Source organism: Chelonoidis abingdonii, chromosome 22, assembly GCF_003597395.2.
Source record: "Chelonoidis abingdonii isolate Lonesome George chromosome 22, CheloAbing_2.0, whole genome shotgun sequence".
NCBI classification, from domain to species: domain Eukaryota; kingdom Metazoa; phylum Chordata; order Testudines; family Testudinidae; genus Chelonoidis; species Chelonoidis abingdonii.
The window spans coordinates 23,364,235-23,386,651 of NC_133790.1; the positions used below are offsets into that span (position 1 = coordinate 23,364,235).

The 22,417-nt window shown below is 43.0% G+C and overlaps 1 protein-coding gene across 1 annotated transcript in view; it reads left to right on the top strand.

Moving 5' to 3' along the window:
- Positions 1 to 22,417, top strand: part of GCN1 (GCN1 activator of EIF2AK4) — a 69,931-nt gene that overhangs the window by 42,172 nt on the left and 5,342 nt on the right. Inside the window, exons 33-56 of the mRNA XM_032777850.2 lie at positions 1,240 to 1,434; positions 1,902 to 2,148; positions 2,869 to 2,990; positions 3,310 to 3,424; positions 4,036 to 4,215; positions 4,614 to 4,834; positions 5,563 to 5,631; positions 5,860 to 5,998; positions 6,118 to 6,314; positions 6,683 to 6,825; positions 7,639 to 7,756; positions 7,898 to 8,113; positions 8,772 to 8,936; positions 13,095 to 13,256; positions 13,745 to 13,837; positions 14,078 to 14,221; positions 15,265 to 15,534; positions 15,819 to 15,932; positions 16,413 to 16,643; positions 17,028 to 17,221; positions 17,760 to 17,874; positions 19,177 to 19,273; positions 20,191 to 20,339; positions 21,093 to 21,200. Coding sequence (XP_032633741.1) covers positions 1,240 to 1,434; positions 1,902 to 2,148; positions 2,869 to 2,990; positions 3,310 to 3,424; positions 4,036 to 4,215; positions 4,614 to 4,834; positions 5,563 to 5,631; positions 5,860 to 5,998; positions 6,118 to 6,314; positions 6,683 to 6,825; positions 7,639 to 7,756; positions 7,898 to 8,113; positions 8,772 to 8,936; positions 13,095 to 13,256; positions 13,745 to 13,837; positions 14,078 to 14,221; positions 15,265 to 15,534; positions 15,819 to 15,932; positions 16,413 to 16,643; positions 17,028 to 17,221; positions 17,760 to 17,874; positions 19,177 to 19,273; positions 20,191 to 20,339; positions 21,093 to 21,200 — 3,804 coding nt within the window. The remainder of the gene's footprint in view (positions 1 to 1,239; positions 1,435 to 1,901; positions 2,149 to 2,868; positions 2,991 to 3,309; positions 3,425 to 4,035; positions 4,216 to 4,613; positions 4,835 to 5,562; positions 5,632 to 5,859; positions 5,999 to 6,117; positions 6,315 to 6,682; positions 6,826 to 7,638; positions 7,757 to 7,897; positions 8,114 to 8,771; positions 8,937 to 13,094; positions 13,257 to 13,744; positions 13,838 to 14,077; positions 14,222 to 15,264; positions 15,535 to 15,818; positions 15,933 to 16,412; positions 16,644 to 17,027; positions 17,222 to 17,759; positions 17,875 to 19,176; positions 19,274 to 20,190; positions 20,340 to 21,092; positions 21,201 to 22,417) is intronic.

Here is a 22,417-nt window from a genome sequence, read left to right on the forward strand (position 1 = left end):
CTTGACCATTACTTCAGTTCAGGCCTTAGGCCTCATACCAGACCTCTGATACCAAGGTTTATATCTTAGGGCCTCCTCTTACTACAATGGGAATAAACATGAGTGGGACTTGGATACTGTGTTGAAGCCTCTAGATTAGGTAAAGCCATTGGTACAAAGTAACTGTTGAAAACCTTCATCTAATAAGAATTCCTTTCTCAAACACTTTAAAATACATTACAGTAGTTACCAGTACAGACTAACAGCCTAAGATTCTCCTCTCACTTACACTATGGTAAATCAGGAGTAATTTCGTTGAAGTGACTCGAATTGAAATGGTGTAAAACTGGTGCAATAAAAGCAGAATTGGACTATACTGTTAAACAAAGGTAAGTAATAGTAACTACTGTGAAGACGTAGCAGTGAGCACCATCAGAGGCTGCCTGTGTCTGACAAGATGTCACGTGTATAACTTTAATCTCATGATGCCATCATCTGAGAACTGTATATATAACACCCTATATATATAATGTAGGAGGCCTTGCATACAAACCTTAGACTCTTTGGCATTTTAAAAATGAATCAAATTAAAAAACCCGAAAATTAAAGAAAATGCATGTTTAATATAGTAAAAATATATGGTATTTCACATGTAGCTGATGTATGGCTCCATCAAGAAAAGATGAGTTGTCAAACCCAAAGCACTGCGCCCTGGATGGATTTTGGAGGGGAGAGTTGGAACTCCCTCATCCAGGCTTCATGGGATCTCTTTGTAATCACTCCATTCCTGTAGTCAAGAAGAACTTGAATATTGTCACCACTTGCTAGTGCTCTTAGTCGCCAGATAAGCAATATGAGGTGTACTTTCCTCTTTTGCTCCCAGCTCCTATTAATTCAGTGAACAAGAGTATGGGTGCTGAAATTCAAAGCAGCTCTCCCACATGGTAATCCCCACCATTTTCATCAGATCACTGGGCTGGCAGGTTTGTGTATGTATTTTTTTTTTTTTTTTTTTTTTAATATTTAAGAACTAACTGCTCTTTCACAGGAAATAGCGATAGCCTGTAGGATACCACATGGTCCTAAATGCTGCAGTGTATGAGACTATCTCTGTATGGAAGATGAACTGTAAATTGAGACTCATAATTGCATAGTTTTAGCCTCCGATAAGGATAACAAGGTCTCACTGAGCAGAGAAAACCTTGCTCTGAGAGTGGACTTTAGTAGCAGGTGACATATTTTCTACATTTTGTTTTTCAGGACAATGTTAACTCTCTCTTGCCGGTGTTTGAAGAATTCCTGAAAAATGCTCCAAATGATGCCAACTACGATGCCGTCAGACAGAGCGTGGTCATTCTGATGGGCTCCCTGGCAAAACATCTAGACAAGAGTGACCCTAAAGTGAAACCAATTGTTGCCAAACTGATAGCAGCCCTGTCTACTCCATCCCAACAGGTACCTCCTTTCAGAAGTTCTCAGGAGCCAAGCAGAAGCAGGTTAATTCTCTAATACTTTCAGAGATTTCATCACTTGCTGTCATCCCTGTGCTTGGAAATATGGACTCCAGGCACAACAGGAGCAGTGAGTTACAGAGCAGTGGCATTACAGTGTTATAAAGGGAATGTGTATTCTCTAAGCCAGCTGCTTTCAGCCTGTGCTCCACGGACCCCTGAGAGTCTGCAGACTGTCTGAGATTTCCAAAGAGGCCCACACCTCCATTTGAGATGTTTTAGGGATCCAAAAATGAGAAAAGGTTGAAAACCATGGGTCTAAGCAGTTACACTCTGAAGTCAAACATTGGTTCAGATTCAGTAACATGAGAAGGCAGAAACCTGTCGTGGGGGGCACATACCAGTGGATCAGCAAGGTGAGTGGTGGGGACAGGTTATAGTGTTAATGACATACACCTTGTTTTTCCATAGGTCCAGGAGTCTGTTGCAAGCTGTTTACCACCTCTTGTGCCTGCAATTAAAGACGATGCAGGAGGAATGATACAGAAGCTAATGCAGCTGCTTTTAGAGTCTGATAAGTATGCTGAGCGCAAAGGTGCAGCATATGGACTGGCAGGCTTGGTGAAAGGCCTTGGCATCCTCTCTCTCAAACAGCAGAAGATGATGACCACACTGACTGATGCTATTCAGGATAAGAAGAACTTCCGCCGGCGAGAAGGTGGGTGGCAGGCCCTCTTCTCTCCATCTTTTTGAAGTTTTCTATATTTGATCTGCTGACACTTGTACCAGACATATTGATACCTGTACTTCCTCCATTTACTTGGGACTGACTGACTTGCATAGGAAATCCTGTATCTGGTTACTCTTTTCCCGTCGATTGATACTGTTAAAGTGGAGAATGTGGGTCTCCTGAAAGCTTGATTTCTCTTGTACAGTATATTTTAAAACAAACAAAAAAAACCCCACCTCACAATGGAGTAGAGGAAGGGGTCTTAGTCTCTGGAATGTGTCCTCGCTTTCATCTCAAATAAACGTGTTGCTAGGGTGGCTCTTTCTTCACTCAGGGCAGTAAGGATAGGAGTGTAAGCTGGTCCAGAGGTGGTGATGGGTTTTTAAAACCTCTTCATTGCATTTGCTGCTGTATGTTTTCCATCCTTATTTCTGTTTCCTTCACTCTGATCCTAACTTACACTGGGACTCAGAAGGCTACCAAGCTTCATTTTTAATGCTATCAGCCTCTGCACCGTCTTTGGGGAGCAGAAGTCCCTGACACAATACTCCCCTCTGGTTTAAGGAGGGAGAATGAGATGCCCAGGAGGTTTTTGGATCCGAGTTTCCCACAAAAAATTACCTCTTAGCTCCTCAGGCAAATCTGATCTTCACTTCTGATCCCACCTAGAGTGGTGTATTATTTCCTGATTATCCTGTCTTTTTCTAGGGGCTCTGTTTGCCTTTGAGATGCTCTGCACCATGCTTGGGAAGCTCTTTGAGCCCTATGTGGTTCATGTGTTACCCCATTTGCTGCTTTGTTTTGGAGATGGAAACCAGTATGTGCGAGAGGTGAGTAAAAGGTTTCTGAGAATGAGAAATGTGAGAGGTGGTAGCAAAAACTATTCTTATTCTGAATAACTATTTAAATGAAAAAAAAAACAAACGAACCCTTGTACAAACCACAGGCTAGTAGAACTTGATTTCGTTGATAACCAATAGCATCGTATTCCACTGGGCATTAACTCTAGGTTGGGGCTGTCTTTTAACTAGCTGTACTGTTGGACATCCACACTGTTTTACCCCAGGGCCATATTCCCACTGGCTCTTTAAAGAAGCGGGAGAAACCAGCAGTGAGGCAGGTTATAAATGTCCTCTTTCCTCCTCCGAGGCTGCGGACGACTGTGCCAAGGCAGTGATGAGCAACCTCAGCGCTCATGGCGTGAAGCTGGTGCTACCATCACTTCTGGCGGCACTTGAGGAGGAGTCTTGGAGAACCAAAGCTGGTACGGACTAGTGTTTGACTCTCCTATAGTTCAGAGGAGCTTGAAGTTCACTGAAACACCACTTGTCTGGTTTATTCTTTCATCCCAGTGAACGCTATGAGATCTTGTTCTCTTCGTTCTGCTGCAGTGGAGCATGTAGCTTTTGAAAAGAATGCTTCATTTATCATCTGTCTCAGAACATATTTAAGCAGCATTTTCTTGTGACTGGATTCTAAGAAACATTCTCTTGCAGCTATAGAGGTAGCTGAAGAGCAGGAATCTTGCCCCGCCACCCCTTTTTAAAACTTCCCATTATTTAAAAACCTCAGCAATGTGTAAAAAGAACAGGAGTACTTGTGGCACCTTAGAGACTAACAAATTTATTTCAGGATATGCATCCGAAGAAGTGAGCTGTACCTCACGAAAGCCCATGCTGAAATAAATTTGTTAGTCTCTAAGGTGCCACAAGTACTCCTGTTCTTTTTGCGGATACAGGCCAACACGACTGCTATTCTGAAATCAGCAATGTGTGTGTTTTCTGGACTATTGTTCTGTGTAGGCCTGAGTTTGAGTTGAACACTGCCATTGCCAGTCTCTTCCATTGCATTAATTTTCTCTTACTCTGTGTTCAGGGTCCGTGGAGTTGCTGGGGGCTATGGCATACTGTGCCCCAAAACAGCTCTCTTCCTGCCTACCAAATATCGTGCCAAAGCTCACTGAAGTGCTCACAGACTCCCATGTAAAAGTGCAAAAGGCAGGACAGCAGGCTCTTAGACAAATTGGCTCTGTTATCAGGAATCCGGAGATCCTGGGTAAGAACCGTGTGTGTGTGTGTGTGTGTGTGTATCTGTTGTTTGATTGCTCGATGCATCCTGATATGAGACCCTAGTTCATAACCATGTCCTAGAGCAGGACCCTTTTAGTTTATGTTCACATTGAATCATATAAATTTGAAACAAAATCCACTTTTAGAAAGGTATAACCTGAAAACTGCAACACAAGTGTCTGTTTTTATGCTTTCTAAATGTTCTCTGAACCTTCTCAGCTAATGTCAATAGGGCTCCCTTTGCCATTTCTCACTTTGTCATTCTTTAGAAGGATTAGCACTTCTTTGGGTGGGCGTGAGGACACCAGCTGTAGCTGAAGCTGTCTCACTTGTTTGTTCCATGTACAAATATAGCATTTTCCTCTCCCATTTTGAAATATGTAGCAATTGCTCCAGTACTGTTGGATGCACTCACTGACCCATCCAGGAAGACCCAGGAGTGCCTGCAGACCCTGCTGGATACCAAGTTTGTCCATTTCATTGATGCGCCGTCTCTGGCCCTCATTATGCCCATTGTTCAGAGAGCCTTTCAAGATCGTTCCACAGACACCAGGAAAATGGCTGCCCAGATCATTGGAAACATGTACTCCCTGACTGATCAGAAGGTATAGTGCTGGGGAGATCTTCGCTTACTGTGGAGAGGCGAAATAGAGTAACAGAGCAAGAGACTAGGAATATTTTATTGGTATCTGAGTCTTTGTTCTTGGTAAGGGTAATAAGAGAACTCTGAGCAGTTCCACTAACTAAACATGGATGTTATGTGAGCAAGTGACTTCTCCAAAGATAATGAAAATCCTAGCATAGTTGAGACCATCAGCTTAAAAACTTTCTCCTTTGATTTACTGTATAACTCTGGTGACATATACATTCCCCAAACAAGTCTTGTAGAAGAATAGGTAAACATCAGTGCTCTAAGAGAGATACCTCCATAAATCCACTTCTTCTGAATGAAGAGAGATTTTCAGTGTTGGTTCACAGAAGGAAAAGTTGAAATAATGTAGAGTGAAGATCGGTGTTTGATTCCTTGATTGCTAGTTACTCTCTAAAATTAAAACCTGCATTGAGGGAAAGAGGGCTGGATTTAATTTAGGAAACAAAAATTTAATTTATGAATCAGCATGAAAGGGTTTTGAATGACCTGCCTACTGTGATTGTGCTCTGAAGGGACCACATGGGAAAACTGAGTCAATTTGTGTATTATCAGTGCTGTGGAGGCAGTGTGTTAAGCTCACAGGGTACAGCTGTATCTAACTGTTACCAGACAAAGATGAGATTCTGATGGCTCAATTTTCTTTTTGAACCCAGCACTTAAACACTGGGCTTTTTGTTTCAGGATCTGTCTCCTTACCTACCCAGTGTGACCCCTGGACTAAAAACCTCTCTATTGGACCCCGTGCCTGAGGTAAGTTTTGGTAGAACTACAGTTCTACTCAAGTGTGAAGAGTCTTTCTGCCTGATAAATTAGGATTAATCCTAATCTTTCCACGAACTAGTTTGTGGTTAGAATAGTGAGAGAAGCTGTGAAAAGTGATCAGGGAGGTGAATTAAGAGCTCCATATCGCTCTGTCTTGATGACTTTTGTTATTACTGGATATTTTGCAACTCTGCACTTTTCTCTCTTGCCTGTTAGGTGCGTACAGTATCTGCGAAGGCATTAGGAGCCATGGTGAAGGGCATGGGGGAGTCGTGCTTTGAGGATTTGCTGCCATGGCTGATGGAGACGCTGACATATGAGCAGAGTTCAGTGGATCGATCTGGTGCAGCGCAAGGTAAGTATAACAGGAGCTGAGCAATGGTGTTTGGAAGTTCCTTAGCTTGGACGAAATAGTAGTTTGCGTGTGTCATCATTGTGTGTATACCAGTTCTGAAATCAAGTGTTGTTTTTCAGGTCTGGCTGAAGTCATGGCAGGGTTGGGGGTAGAAAAGCTGGAGAAACTTATGCCAGAAATTGTAGCGACAGCCAGCAAAGTGGACATCGCACCCCATGTCCGGGATGGTTATATCATGATGTTCAACTACCTGCCCATCACCTTTGGAGACAAGTTCACCCCCTATGTTGGGCCAATCATACCGTGCATCCTTAAGGTAGGAAGCAGATGGCAGGAAATTCATGTCGTAGGGAAGGAAAGTTCTCAGGTATTTCTAAATGCCTAATAAAGTAATTGATATTTGCATGGCATTGTCCATAGCGGATTCTATTCCTTGCTCTTCCAAGGTCCTTGGTAGCATTGTTTGCTGGGTTTTACGTGTGGCTGTTAGTAAATCCTTGACTTTGGAGATTGTGGGAAATGGGAAGAGGTCTCCACTGGGCATTCACTGCTTTGTAACTCATTCTTTTAATGGATGAAGGGGAGGAATGCACCATCTCACTGTGTGGAAATCAAGTGCCATCTATTTGGTGTTTTCCTCCACACTGAAAACCACACTTTATTGTGATTTGTCTCTTGGTCTAGGCTCTGGCAGATGAGAATGAGTTTGTGCGAGACACTGCCCTTCGTGCTGGACAGAGAATCATCAGCATGTATGCAGAAACTGCAATTGCTCTTCTCCTGCCTCAGCTTGAGCAAGGCCTCTTTGATGACCTTTGGAGAATAAGGTAGGGAATAAGTTTTTAACCCTGCAGTAACCATCCTTCCATCAGTGGAAGATTGGGTGGGTTTAGAGCCTCTCAGTGTTGCTCTTTAAGGAAGTGTAGGAGCTGCTTTGAAACAAGAGGCTCTCCCTTCTCCCTGTGGACTAAGTGTGGTGTCTTTGTAGTAGTACTCTCTGACTCAGAATATGGAGTGGAATATGGAACATGCAGTTTCTCCCAGGTGATAGTGCAAAACACTCCTACTGAATCACTTAGTCAGGCTGCAATTTTAAAATGCTTTTCCACAGTAGTTTCTCTGGTAATATTTAGCACTCACATACGCATACTGCATTTCTTTTTTCAAAGTGCTGTCTCAACAAGCATTCCCCCTCTTGTGGAAACAAGAAGTGGAAAGAACCCTGGTCATAGCCAATAATGATGTCTAAAAATTAGTTCTATAAAATGGCTACTGATAAGTGCAGTCATGTGGCATCGCAAGTGTGTATTCATATCAACACAGATGCCAGTGGACATAGACAGTGTGCAAATGATTTTACCCACAGGCTATTTTGCTCTTCTTCATAGTTCAGATCACGGCTTATTTGTCATTTTGCTGCCCTAGCATGGGGGCTCTCTAATCTCTGTTTTAGTATGGATTCCCTCCATCCCATCATCTTTATAGTGCTCTTTCTCACTCAGATTGGCAGTTCACATTGACCTGGTTCTCTGCGTCACCATTTGCTCCCACGGTAATGTCTAGGATAACTGTCAGTTTGGACAGGTACCCCTTGTTTTCTTTTTCTCTGCATTTAACACTGATATTACTCCCTTTGTCAGGTTTAGCTCAGTTCAGCTCCTTGGGGATCTTCTGTTCCATATCTCAGGAGTCACTGGAAAAATGACAACAGAAACTGCCTCAGAGGATGACAACTTCGGAACAGCCCAGTCAAACAAGGTAAATGCTGTTGTCTGTTGCTGTGTTCCCATTTGTGAGGAGAACCTGTGGGGTGACCTTTATGATGGCAATACCTCTTCTAAGTTTCATGTGGTGAAAAGTGCGATGTTGGCTTCACTGGTTTCCTTTTATTTATTTCAGGCCATTATTAGTGCTCTTGGTGTGGAACGGCGGAACAGAGTTCTGGCAGGTCTGTACATGGGCCGATCAGACACCCAGCTCGTAGTTCGTCAGGCATCCTTGCACGTCTGGAAAATTGTGGTCTCCAACACACCTCGCACACTGCGTGAAATTTTGCCAACCCTCTTTAGTCTTCTGTTGGGGTTCTTGGCCAGTACTTGTGCAGACAAGAGAACGGTAAGAGTTCTGCACAGGTGGTTCTCTGCTAACAAAGGTTACTCTGTTCATAACTGGTGTTTGATGAATGTGGTTACTCTTTTTGTATAAGCCGCCCCAAAGCTGCCACTAACCTAACCTTATTAAACACACGTGTGTCTTCTCTTACACAATCCCTGTTTATTCAGAGCAGCTACAGTGAAATAAACATTTTTTAAACCTCCCTTTTCATATCGGTGTTTCCATCTCCACTGATCATTAACTGTGCCATGAACACTTGCTTATGGATAAAATATGGCATATAAGAGTACAACAAACAGATTTTAAAAAAATCACCTCAGCCATTAAGTTTCATGCGACTAAGAAATGGAAGTGTTGGGTTTCAGATGTTTGTATTGTTAAAAGTTTAAAAGGAAGTGAAAATATGCACATGATTATACTGTCTAGAGTGGCAGTATGGACTGTATTTAATTAATGTATACGTAGCATGTATGCTATATCTAAATGTGGTCAGTATTCATCTGAAACACTCTGATGGACTGAGGTACATAATGCTAACTGCCTTAGATCTCTTACTAGTTAGAATGGAATGTTCCAGTTCAGTTGGGGTTGACAAGTTCTAACTAGTTGCTTGTGATAAATGTTCAGAGTGACCCTGTTGTATGATTGTTGGGGACAGGTTGCAGCACGGACGCTAGGAGATCTTGTTCGAAAGTTGGGAGAGAAGATCCTTCCAGAAATCATCCCTATCCTGGAAGAGGGTTTGAAGTCAGAGAAGAGCGATGAAAGGCAAGGTGTCTGCATTGGTTTGAGTGAGATCATGAAGTCCACCAGCAGGGATGCAGTAAGTTAAATTCCAGAGGGGAAATTTTAAAACTTCTTAGCCCATGTGATATTATAAAATATGTGCCTTGCAGTTAAAGGATGAAAATGCAGAAAACTTGCTTTATGAACTGCCATAAAAGGAACTAAATTTCAGGACTTGTAACTAGTTGGAACTGCTGTCCAGATAAAATTTTGTGTGTGCGCGCGCGTGTGTGTGTATATATATATATATTGGACGATTCTGTTCCCTTGCAGGGGTCTTTCATGATCAGCACTGTCCTTCCTTGTGTTAGCCAGTTTGGGTGGGAGCCTGCTGCTAGCAGCTGGTTCATCTGTGCTGCTAGGCGTTCATGCACTGCTGTTAGTTCTTTAGCCAGTAGGTGTGGATCATGTCTGGTCCAGGTGCTGTCCAGCTCTTCATGTTCTTGACCGCTGCTGGATGTCTTCGACTGTGATGGTGACTGGTTTCTGTTCTGGGAGATTTGCTTCCTCTGTTCTCAGGTCCTGCAGCCACTTTGCACTGGTGTTATGAGTCTTCTCTTTCTCCATATGTTCTTCCAGTACTGTTCAGTTTCTGCTGCTGGTGGCTCTGCTGTTGTTTGTGGTGTTGCACTGCAGTTGGGAGTACACCTTGGATGGTTCTTTGGAGAACAGGGCATTTACTTTTTGGCCTCTGCTCTCTAGTGTATCTTCTTAGCCTGGTAGCCAGTGCTGTGAGCTCTTGTTTAGCAGTCTCTAAGGCTTCAGATGGAGTCAGGCCCTTCTATTTTTTCAGTAGCCGAGTCTTATCCTTAATCTCTACACCCTTCTGTAGTTCCACCAGCTGACTAACTTCTCTCTGAGTTGCCTTGATCTTATCCTCCAACCTCATTTCCAGGGGGTACATACTGTTGTTCTTCTTGATCGTGTAGCACAGCTCTCCAGGATTACAGAGGCTGTAGCGTATACCAGTTCATTGGTTTGAGTAATGGTGGTAGTAGGAATTGTCATGAGGGCTCTATTGGCATCTTCTAACATACTATCTGATGGTACTTCTCCACTGAGCCTTGGTAATCGGTCTCGAGGATTGACTGTAGCTAGTTTCTCCATGATCTTATGCCTCATATCAGCTGCTTGTCTCTGCAATGGAGAGGTGGCAGTGAAGTTTCAGCTTCAGGTTGGCTGCACATCCACTTGTTCTTCCAGGTCTTCTTGAGTCTGGGATGTAATGTGGATTGGTCTATCTCAAGCTGTGAGAGCAGCTTCCTCTTTACTATGTGAAGTGTTGGTAACTAGCTGTTTCTCAGTAAGTTGTGGATGTAGTCTTTTGTCCATCCATAGTCCCCTCATTCGTTCATATATCCCCTCTCATTGGTCTACTGTTGTTAGTAGCATTCCATCAATTCCAGGTTCTCTTGTCTCGTCCATGAATGGTTTGTTCCAGTAGCCCACTTATCGTCAGATTGTCCTGGTTCCTCAACATCTGGCGCGGACCTTGTTAATCCGGGCAACATCCGAGCCGGCAACTCTCCTAGTTCGTGTCACTCTACATATGAGGTAGGCAGTGTAAGCGTTAGGGGTCTTTTTGCCAAGGACCCCTACTGGAAAGTTGGGTACCTACCGGATTTGAACCCCATCTCCTGTATCATAAGCGGTCTCCGTCAAAGGGTGGCGCTCTTAACCACTATGCTATCCATCGCTATCTTAGAGTGGCAGTATGGACTGTTATTTAATTAGTTGCTGATTCATGAAGACCCGCTGCAAGGGAACAGAACGTTCTTCACTACCGACCGATGAACCGCCTCCCCCCCAGACATGGAAAGTCCTATTCAGCATCATAGCCGCCAACTATAGGACCATTTATGCGGCCAGTACATTAGACAGCTTCAGAAGGGCATTGGGAACAACCACAGAGCTTCAGAACAACGATTGCTGCATTAGTATAGAGCGTCGCCCAAGACTCAAGTCTAGACAGACCAATCTGAGCACAGCCTGGATTTGACTACAGGAAAGCCTATGACTCCAATTGCCACACACGTGGATCTGTGAATTGTCTAGCACTATACCAAAGTCAACAAGAAACACTAAGGACCTTCCTCAAGGAACCTCTATGGACTATGGCAAGGACAACACTGGAAGTCAACTCAAGCAGCTTGCACAAGTTGGCCCATCAAGTGCTCGGCATATACCAGGTGATGCACTGTCCCCGCTGGCTGTTTCTGCATAGGCTTAAACCCCCTCAGCCAGATAATCACAAGGACTGGCTATCGGTACTAAGATACAGCGAGTTGGAACTACCATCAGCCACCTCCTCTACATGGTGACATCAAGCTGTTGCTAAGAATGAACGAAGACATCGACTCGCTAATCCACCTGACTACGGATCTTACAGTGAGGAATATCGGGATGTCATTCGGACTCGGAGAATGTGGGCCGGATGGTTAGTGAAGGAGGGTAAAAGGTAGTCAAGATGATGGGCGTGGAACTACCAGCGGGCCACATAGCAGACATAACAGACAGCTACACAGTACCTTGGCGTTCCCGATCAAGTCACATGAAACCATGATGAGATGCAAGGAAGACAGCACATCCAAGTATCACAAAGGATAAGGACAGTCCTGAAGAAGCCAGCTCAGTGGTGAGAACAAGATCCATTGCCAATCAACAGATACGCGCTGCCGGTCATTCAGATACCCTGCCGGCTATAGTGAGCTGGCCAAAGAGGAGGGACATGAGCTGCCGATGTGGAAACCCAGAAAGCTCCTCAATAATGCACGGAGGTTCTCCACCCCAAGTCCACACCCAGAGACTGTTTTACCGCCCGGGAAAGGAAGCGCGGGCGGGCTTGGTGAGCGTCAAAGCCACTGTCCTTGATGGAACCCGGGGAACACCAGGATAATCAGTAGGAATGGCTCCCAAGATGAGACTGCTGACGTGAATGCTTGAGGCCAGGCAGCAGACAGGAGGAAGACCAAGCAGAAAGGAAGTTTGCCCATGGCAAGGACAAGACCCTGTCATGGGATTGTACCATCGACAGATAGCTGGGTGGCTTGGGACATTGGGAGAATCCTACCAGTGGCTGAAAGAGGCTGACTAAAGACAGCACTGAGGCACTGATCATAGCAGCAGAGGAAACAGGCACTGAGCACCAGATCCATTGAAGCAGGGGGTCTACCACCTTAGAGAGACCCAAGGTGCAGGACTGTGGCAGAGAGGCCTCAGAGGACAGTCAACAACACTAGTGGGCGGGGACAGGGATTGTAAGATGCAGGCAGGAACAGCATACACTGGAACGCCCAACAACCAAGTGACTTGGCATTGTGTGTACAGGAACATCTGCACAGCGTATGGGGCTATAGCCTCCAAGACCAGATGGGAATTCCACAGAAGGTTGTGGAGAATAGCAGGGCTAAGATTCTTTGGGACTTCCAGATCCAGATCGATCAGGAGGAATGGGGTAAAATTGGGGGGGGGGGGGGGGGTCCAATCAACCAGACATCGTTGGCCGGGCCGTAATAGGACAAGGACCCAGTAAGACAGCGAGGTGGTGATAATATGCGTGCCAAGTGGACAGCAACATCTGGAGAAAGAAATATGAGAAGCTGCTGAAAGTACCGGGCCTGAAAGAGGAAATGGAGAGGATGTGAAATGTGAAAGGCCGAAGTGGTCCATTTGGTGGTAGGAGCACTTCGGGGCTTGTGACTCCTAAGCTGGGTGAGTGGCCTCCAACAAATCCCCAGGAACAACTTCAAGCTCTCTGTCCATAAGATGCAGTGCTAGGAAACAGCTAAGATACTGGCAGAACCCCTCAAACTCCCAGCCTCTGGTAGAGGACCCGAGGGTTGAGGGAAGACACATACCACCCATAGGTGAGAAGGGGGAATTTTTTATTATATATATATATATATATACACACACACACTTTATGTCTGCAATTGGCAGTCTTAAAACATCGCAACCTGTCTTCAGGTTATGAGGCATAAGAGTTGAAAATTTTTTAAATTAATCTAGCTTATTGTGGATGTTATAGATTTTCACAGAAATTAATCCGTCTAAATTTTCCATGAATTAATTTCAAGTAAAGAGCAATTTATTTTCTGTTGTGTAAGTCCTGAGTTCCCAGCTGCTGTCTTCAGGTGTAGCTATGTTCCAGCTGCCATGGACAGATGTCCTGTAATTGTATTTGTATATCTCATAGGTGCTGTTCTTCTCAGAGTCCCTAGTTCCTACAGTGAGAAAAGCTCTATGCGATCCTCTGGAAGAAGTACGAGAGGCTGCAGCCAAAACATTTGAACAGCTGCACTCAACAATCGGATACCAGGCTCTTGAAGACATCCTGCCATTTTTGTTGAAGCAGCTGGTAAGTGTTTCAGACGTGACCCAACACCCTTTTAAAAAATCTCACTGTAGGAGAAGTTTTGAGATTCTCGATATGGGCTGAAGGAGGAGTTGGTCTGTAATGCTAGGTCTTTAAGGGAGGGTCACAAGTCTAATGATTTCATTTCTTCCCTGGATTCATCTCCTCTGCAAGAGTGGAAGGGAATGGTCTTGTAGCTAAAGTACAGGACTAAGAGTTGGAACATCTGGGTAATCTGGCTCTGCTAGATGTCTCCACTGTCCTTTGGGAAGTCGCTTAATCTGTGTGCCTCACTACGGAGAGTCTTCCCAACCTGGCAGGGAGGCTTGATTCAGTGTGTGAAAAAGGCTTTGAGAGCCCCAGGTAGAAGGACTTATATAGGTGCTGGTTGTATGATTATCCCAAAATTGACACTTGAAACAAGGTCTGGGTTGATGTGGCAGAGACAATTTTGTAGGTAAGATGGCTAACTCCCTGTACTCCCTTTGTAGGATACTGAAGAGACATCCGACTTTGCTCTGGACGGTCTTAAGCAAGTTATGGCTGTTAAGAGCCGTGTGGTGCTGCCTTACTTGGTGCCAAAGGTATGTTTTGGAACAAATCTAAACTTTGTAAAGTGTTTTATTTCCTCTTGCTTCAAATATTGTCTGCACTGATATTCAAAAATTGGGAGCAAAATTTCAAACTCTGCACAGATTACTTGCCAGAAGCACTCATTGTAATTTGGATTATGATATACCCATATTTAAGAATTGTATTATGTGAGATGCCTTCTGAAAAATCTTTCTGGAGTAAAATACTGTTGCTTCTCCTGTTTCCTTTAGCTAATTTCTCCTCCTGTAAACACCAGAGTGCTAGCATTCCTCTCATCTGTGGCAGGCGATGCTCTGACACGGCATCTGGGTGTAATACTACCTGCTATGATGTCTGCGCTGAAAGAGAAGCTGGGCACGGCTGATGAGCACCTGGTAAGTGGCATAGTTCATTTTTTGGTAAGTAAGGAAGACTAGTATTTTAAGTTCAGTTATAAACAATGTTTCAGGATTTTTAGATACATTGATGGTATGTTTTAGTTCAATCCATTAGCCCCTGGATTCAAGGATCTTTTTGCTGGTGATATATCAGGAGTTGGGAAATTTAGACTACTTGAATCTAAATGGGTTTGGCCAACAGTGTTCCCAATTAACGAGATCTGTTTGTTGCATTAGAAACCTGGGACATTAAATGAGAGACTAAAAATACATATATTTCCTTACAGTTCTTACTGTGAGTGTGGTTCTATTTCTACACTGCTTCTTGTGATTTCAAAAATATATAATATGCAAAGTCCCGAAGCGTTGATTGTTTGTTTTTGTCTGTCTGTTTAGCCCGGTGTAACTAGAAATTAAAGTGATGGATTCATTGTCCATTCTTAGGCCTGGTCTACACTGGAGAGCAGTTGGCGGAGGGGAGAATTGATCTAAGTTACGCAACTTCAGCTACATGAATAATGTAGCTGAAGTCGACATACTTAGACCTACTCACCGCGGTGTCTTCATTGTGGTGAGTCGACTGCTGCTGCTCACCCGTTGACTCTGCCTGCGCCTCTCTCAGCGGTGGAGTACAGGAGTCCATGGGAGAGCGCTCGGGGATTGATTTATCGCGTCTAGACTAGATTGTAGTGGTAGACATACTCTTAGACGTCTGTTAGATGATCTTTGTCTCCTCGCCCAGAGATTCCATGGAACTGTCTGAAGTTGTCCATAGCTGACAGTGCCTATGGTGACACAGACCATGGAACTGCTGTTAAAATTAGTTACTAAACAATAAGAAATTGATTTGGGCTCTAGATGAATGAAAAGAACAGAAGACCTGTAGGTAATGTGACTGATTTCCATGAACAGTAATTAATAATTGTACAGTTTATCCTGGAGGATAATGGTCTGTCAGGCAACAGCATTAAGTAAGGCCTTGAGACCTGTGACTTTTATTCTGGTTGAAAGTTAACATAAAGTTCATTCTGACTTTTTAGGAAATGGCTAACTGCCAGGCTGTAATCCTGTCTGTGGAAGATGATGTTGGGCAGAGAATTATCATTGAAGATCTATTAGAAGCCACTCGCAGCCCTGAGGTGGGAATGAGGCAGGCTGCAGCTGTCATTCTAAACATTTACTGCTCCAGATCAAAAGCAGACTGCACTGCCTATCTCAGGAACTTAGTCTCAGGCTTGATCAGACTTTTTAATGATACCAATCCTGTGGTTCTGAATGAAAGCTGGGATGCTCTCAATTCTATCACCAAGGTGAGATATGGGACAGGGTTGTTGCAGCAATACAGACTGGGAGGGAATGGACTTGGTCAAATACTTCTACAAGAAAACACTTGATTTTCACTGGAAATGAGGTCTTTGCAAAGATTGTAGTATTTTAAGGACTGCACTGGACTAGTAGCAGTATGGGTGAAAGGCCAGACATTCAGAGAGAATGGGGATAGCAGTGGCTTATCGCTTGGTAAACATGAGAGGAATCCAATAATTGTGGTGATTAATGCTGTTACACAGTCTTTGCCCTTTCCGCACTCCTGCAGAAATTAGATGCTGGGAACCAGCTTACCCTCATTGAGGATCTGCACAGGGATATTCGTATGGTAGGGAATGAGGCCAAAGGAGAACACGTGCCAGGATTCTGTATTCCAAAGAAGGTAAATGATAAGTGTGTAGTGTGGGGCTGGGATTTACCACAATAATACTGTTGTGTCTTTCAAGTAACCTGGTTAATGTGATTTTTGTAGCTATCAGAATATTGTATTACTGGGGTATTCCAAACTTTTAGGTGTAGAGACTTTCTTTAGGTTACTGCTGTTACTTTATACCCCAGTTTGGGTTTCTGTTGTAAATAAATATTTGACAACTCTATAATGCACATGAGTCATATTAGTTGTCTTTTTGGTGGAAGTGTGAAACTGGACTTCTCTGCCAAATCTTTCAGAATTAAAACTTACTAAGCAGCAAGCAGTTTAGTGAGGCATAATTGCGCAAAAGTACTTCTAATGGAAATGAAGATCAGTAGGAAGTTGATAAGATATTTCCAAGCGTGCACTTCCAATGGGAAGTGGGGGGAAAGTAGGTTAGGTGTTGTCTGCATTGTTGGTTCTAGTTTTCTTGTTTGATTCTGGTGACAGGGAGTGACTTCTATTCTTCCGGTGCTGCGGGAGGGAGTTCTAACTGGTAACCCAGAGCAGAAAGAGGAAGCCGCAAAGGCCTTAGGGCTAGTTATTAAACTGACCTCTGCTGAAGCCCTGAAACCCTCCGTCGTGAGCATTACTGGACCACTTATTCGGATCTTGGGAGATCGGTTCAGTTGGAATGTCAAGGTGGCTTTGCTTGAAACATTAAGCCTTCTGTTGGCCAAGGTAAGATTCCAAATCACTGGTAAACTTCTTTGTTTTTCTTTTTTGTCAAGTCTGAACTCCCCAGAACTGTTAACCTTCTCTGCGTAACCAAGTTGCACTGGGCTTTTGTGTACTGTGTTTAGTTACAAAAAATACTCATGTCATGGATGTGAAAACCTTCAGTGCTTACTTCTCTGCTTTCTGACAACTGAATTCAGTCCTTGCATGGTTTTTCAGCTGTGTGTTAGGGAGATTCTTTATCTGGATGGGCAAGTGCTGATTTTATCATTATATCTAAGTGCTGTTAGAAGACACCACACTTTTTCATATCTTTCCTTTCTAGTTTTTGTTTCACATTTGAGTACATGTGATTCCCTCCCACCACCTAAATCTCTGCCTGTACAGGTTGGGATTGCCCTGAAACCATTCCTGCCTCAGCTACAGACCACCTTCACCAAAGCGCTACAAGATTCAAACCGTGCTGTCCGCCTTAAGGCTGCTGATGCGCTCGGTAAATTGATTGCCATCCATAGTAAAGTGGATCCTCTTTTTACTGAGCTGTTGAATGGAATCCGTTCCACTGGGGATTCTAGCATCAGGTAAGCTGTGGAAAATGGGCAGGGCATGAACTATTTGGCAGTAGTGGGAAGAAAGGCAAGTTTAACTTTTTTAAAACAATTAACATCAGAGATTAGTTGACTGAAGAGCAGAAGCCAAGGTTATATAAATGCTATGAAAGACTCCAATAGTTTGTTTCCTATTTCGCATTTGTTTCAGTCCATATGGACTTGGTATTTTTTCCTAGTTCCAAGAATAAGTCCACCTACCAGTAAAATATCCAGCTCCCTAAGAAATGAGCCTCTTACTGGAGAAGGTTTTCGCTCTTTGTGAATAGTCAAAGACCCTTCCCAGCAATAAGAATGACAATCAGATGTGAACCAATGCAGGCATTTGTTGGTCCTGATGGTTTCTTGCCATTAGAGAAGCTCCATAGCCTTCAAATATAGGCACACCCACCTTTGTGCTATTCATTGTGTATGTGAATCTGTTGTTGGCAGCCAGCTCTTTGTAGTTTGTTGACATTCTGTTTGGGGAAAACTGCAGTCTTGAATTGTAACTTGTGGTTGTTCACTCCAGAGACACCATGTTGCAAGCTCTGCGATTTGTAACACAAGGAGCTGGTGCTAAAGTGGACGCAACCATTAGGAAGACCATCACCACAGTACTTCTAGGAATGCTGGGACACGATGAGGTATCGCTGCAAAGGACCCGTGGGAGATATCTTATGCACACTGTTTGTTTTTTAATTTAAACTCTGAGCTTTCTAACAGAATTGTTTCCTAAAATAACTTCCTGGAGGAGTTACTGATAATACACTGGAAAGAGAGCTTATATAAAAGGAGGCTGAAGCTATGCATTGACCACTAAACTGAATTTAATCTGTAAAACTGAAATCGCATCAACCCCTTACAGTATGTTGATTTGAGAAGCAAATTTTATCCAAGAATAAAATACTTCCCTGGTCAATCTATTGTAACTCTTAAATTTTGTGAAATTAGTGTTTCCTTGGCCTCTTTGTGTGTTTGAGCTTCCATTCCTCCTCAACATATTTGTTGAGGCAGCTAAAAACTATTCACTTACCATCAACCGAAAGTAGGAAATATACTAGCTGCACTGTAAAAGCATATGTGAAGTCTTAATATCTCAGTCAGTATAGATAACCTCAATGTGGTAATACGTTTCCCCCTTTTTTTTTGTGTGTGGAGGGGTTACATTCTCCCTGACAAAGAAATTATCCAGTTTTAAAGAGGCAGTTTGCCACACTGACTCTGGAACCAACATAGTGTTGCACCCAAGATCAAAATTCACATTCTGTCGTGACTGCCCCCTTATCCTACATCTGTAAAACACAGGTTGCAGGCATGTCAGAGATGGAAAAATTCTCACTGCAATGTAAATATCATAGACTAGCAGGGTTGGAAGGGACCTCAGGAGGTCATCTAGTCCAATCCCCTGCTCAAAGCAGGACCAGTCCAGTCAATGTGTGGAGAACTGCAATGGCGAGATCATCATTTTGGCAAGCTAAAGTGACAACGGGTGCTAAAAGTTTTGAAGCAGGCCATCTTCACTAGCAAGAGGGTATTTTGCAGACAGACAGCAGGCACCACTGCTTCATTTCCCAGCCTGTAAATGAAGAATTTGACCTTTCCATGTCCACAAAAGGCCCTCTTAAATCACAAAGGTGAAAGGAAATGTGTTTTCCATGTGTATAACTCAATGCTTAAGTCAAGTCAGTACAGTAGTGCTATACTCTTCCCTGAGCTGGCCATTTTGGCTGTGGGCTTGGTTTTGAATTCTACTGCAGTATACAAGAAAACTTGGAGTTGACTGAAATCAACAAATGGTGGGAATGGGGAGCTGGTTGTGAAATCTTCATTTTCCTTTGTGTTTTTGTTTCAGAGCTTCTTTTGTCACTTGGCCTTCTCAATGGAAATTGTCTCTGTGTATCAAACTCTTCTAATTTTTCTCTCTCTCCACCTCCTTTCCTTTTTAGGATGCTACCCGCATGGCATCAGCTGGCTGTCTAGCAGAGCTGTGTGCATTTCTGTCAGAAGAGGAGCTCAGCACCGTTCTGCAGCAACACTTACTGGGTATGTCTAGCAGAGAGTTATAAATGTGTTCTGAAATAAACAGGACATTTTATTAATTATGAAATCTTAAACTGTGGAGAAGACCCTGAGTACTGTAGAATAGCACTTTCAGCCACTGGTCCCAGAGGCTTTCCTGACTTGTGTTCTAGATTCTTAATGTTGAGCCTCTATTCTAGGGCCTCTATTGCACATTCTTCTGATGCAGCAGACCAAAAAGGTTAGAAACCTGTGTATTGTAAAAATACATTTTTATGGAAAGTTTTGAAACAGCTGCTATTTTTTGTGTCGTTGGCTATAACATTGAAAGATCATGGACTACTAATGCCCTAAGATTTCTAACTGCTCTTGGTGAATTAACTCCATTGTCTTGGTTTCTGGAAAAAAAAAATGTTAATTCTCCAGGAATGGTTAGTGGTTTGGGAGCATTACTATAGCATTCCACTCTGTGGAGTTAAAATGGGAATCTAGTGATTGGTTGTTATGAATCTATGAATTGCCAGCAAACATGTTTATTTCATTGAAGAGATGTAGCTTCACTCATGATGACAAGATCCTTCACGTTTTTAAATTGTTACATGTCAGAGAATAATACTTGATTGAGATCGTGAGAGGCAATGGGGTGAGCATGGGGCTGGGAACCAGAAACTGCTAAATTTGGTCCCATCTATGTCACAGACTCATTTTGTAGCCTTAAAATAAGTCATTTCTTTGTTCGTTCCCCTAGCTGAAAAATGGGTCTCACATGATAGAGGGGTTGGGTTTAATGTTAGTTTGCATCAAGGTCTCAAAGCAAGGTATTACTGAAGTGTTTGTTTGTTTTTATGAAAACAGACAGAGATGAACATCACCCTGACAAAACTCATTTATATCAGGTATACTCGGTAGCAAGGCTCAATATTGCTCTCTCTCTGTTGCAGCGGATGTCTCTGGGATTGACTGGATGGTGAGGCATGGACAGAGCCTTGCACTGTCTGTGGCTATAAAGGTAGCTCCCGGCAGACTATGTGCCCCCAAATACTATAACAGCGTTCAGGACAGGATCCTGAGCAACGCCACAGCAGATAGGGTAAGCACTATCTTAAGGCCATCCATGAACAGAGAGACAGTTCTGCACTTGAGCTCTGTGATTATTCTGACTCTCATCTGATTTCCACTGTCCCTGGAAGTGTGTGTGTGTGTGTGTGTGTGTAAGTTGTTGAAAGCATTCCTGATTGTCTAAATTTTAAATTCCACACTACTGCAGTTCGTTTATGTGCTGAGCCCAGAGCATGTTTGGAAAGTACTTTAAATACAAGCTCATTCCTCTTTCCACTGAACGTACTTTAGTGAAAGTTGTTTACATTGCTGAAGCAGTTTTCAGCATGAACACACAACTGTCTGATTCTCCTATGATAAGTGCTCAAGTCTGGACTAGCATTACTAGGGAATGAGGGGCTCTTTCATATTATGAAGAAGGTCTGTATGTAGGTTGACCATCATGGTGTGGCTAATTAATACTCAGGAAAGATAAAGTAATAGTTGTGCATATTTAGCTTTGTGAGGCAGTGTAATCCTTAGCGATGGGAGTCCGGATATAAGGTTTCTAGTCTCTGCTTTTCTACGGACCTGCTGTGCGACCTTGGGCAAGTCATTTGACGTCTCTGTACCTCTGTTTCCCCTTCTTTCGTTTATCTGTTTTGTCTGTTAGATTGTAACCTTGTCAAGGCAGGGACCCTCTCTTACTGTGTGCATGTACAGTACCTTGCACACTGAGGCCTCTACATACTACTGTAATAACTATAATAATAACGAAAGTGCCCTGGTTCTCTTTGTGCTGCAGATCCCCATTGCGGCTAGTGGTATCAGAGGAATGGGCTTTCTTATGAAATACCACATAGAAACAGAAGGAGGAAATCTGCCTCCCAAACTCGCCAGCCTCTTTATTAAGGTGAGCCCAGGAATGTGACATTTAAGTTTGTGCTACCTGAAATAAGGAATGTGGCCTGTATTTGGGTAAGCTGCAGAGGGTCATTGGCCAGTTGATGGCTTGGTCAATAAAATCTTAGCACTAGTTGTAACAGAAAGTGAAAGCAGTAAACTTGGACATCTTGTATTTTGAATCTATGAACCGTGGGGTGCTTGAGCATCTAGATTTGTCTGCAACAAAGTACAAACAAAATGTTTTTTTGATATTTTTAGTTTTTAGAAGCCTTTGTATGTTCAGGTACAGTTAACACCCCAAAAAATAAAGAGGCTTTACATTCAAACCTTAGCCTACCTGCTTAGGCTTTTACTAGTGCAGATAGATAGCAGGTACATAATATACATGTTGCAATAATGGTGGCTTATAAAGGAGTACGTAAAAGCAAAATTGAGCTTCTATAATTTTTTGCTGCTTCTTGCTGTATGAAGAAGACTTGAAAGTGCTCCCCCCCTTAAATATTTCTGCCTTTTTTTTTTTTAACCTTGAAAATATTCAGAATGTCAATTCTCTCCTTCTCTGGTTTTGCTGCAGCACTTCCCATGTTTTGCAGCTCTCACCTAATTCTTATTAGAGAGGCTGGGATGCTAACAAAGATGTATTTTCTCCGCAATGTTAGTCACTGAAGGTAAATAAATACTAACAAAAAAAATCAAGTAAACCAGAGTTTTAAAAAGTCTAAAAATCCCTTTCACTCTGTTACTCTGGTTTCAGTTTCTTAACGTGTCACCTTTTTACCAGGATAGCCAGGAGCTGACTTTCTAATGTGAAAACCAAGTAGAAACCCTTTTGCCCCTTTTTCATTGGGGAAAAAAACCTCTTAGGACTTCTTCATACAACATAAAGAAGCAAAAAATGAAAAAAAGACACAAGGCCAATTATTTTCTTTGCCAGTCACCTTTAATTGGCAATAAAAGCATTTACTTTTGTTTTCAGGGTTTATTTTTTTCTTTTAATTTAAAAACGTTGAAGCACATGATTAGGGCCCTACCAATTTCCCTATTTTGGTCAATTTCATGGTCATAGGATATTAAAAATAATAAGTTTCATGGTTTCATAGAATCATAGACTATCAGGGCTGGAGGGGACCTCAGGAGATCATCTACTCCAATCCCTGGCTCAAAGCAGGACCAATCCCCAGACAGACTTTTGCCTCAGATCCCTAAATGGCCCCCTCAGGGATT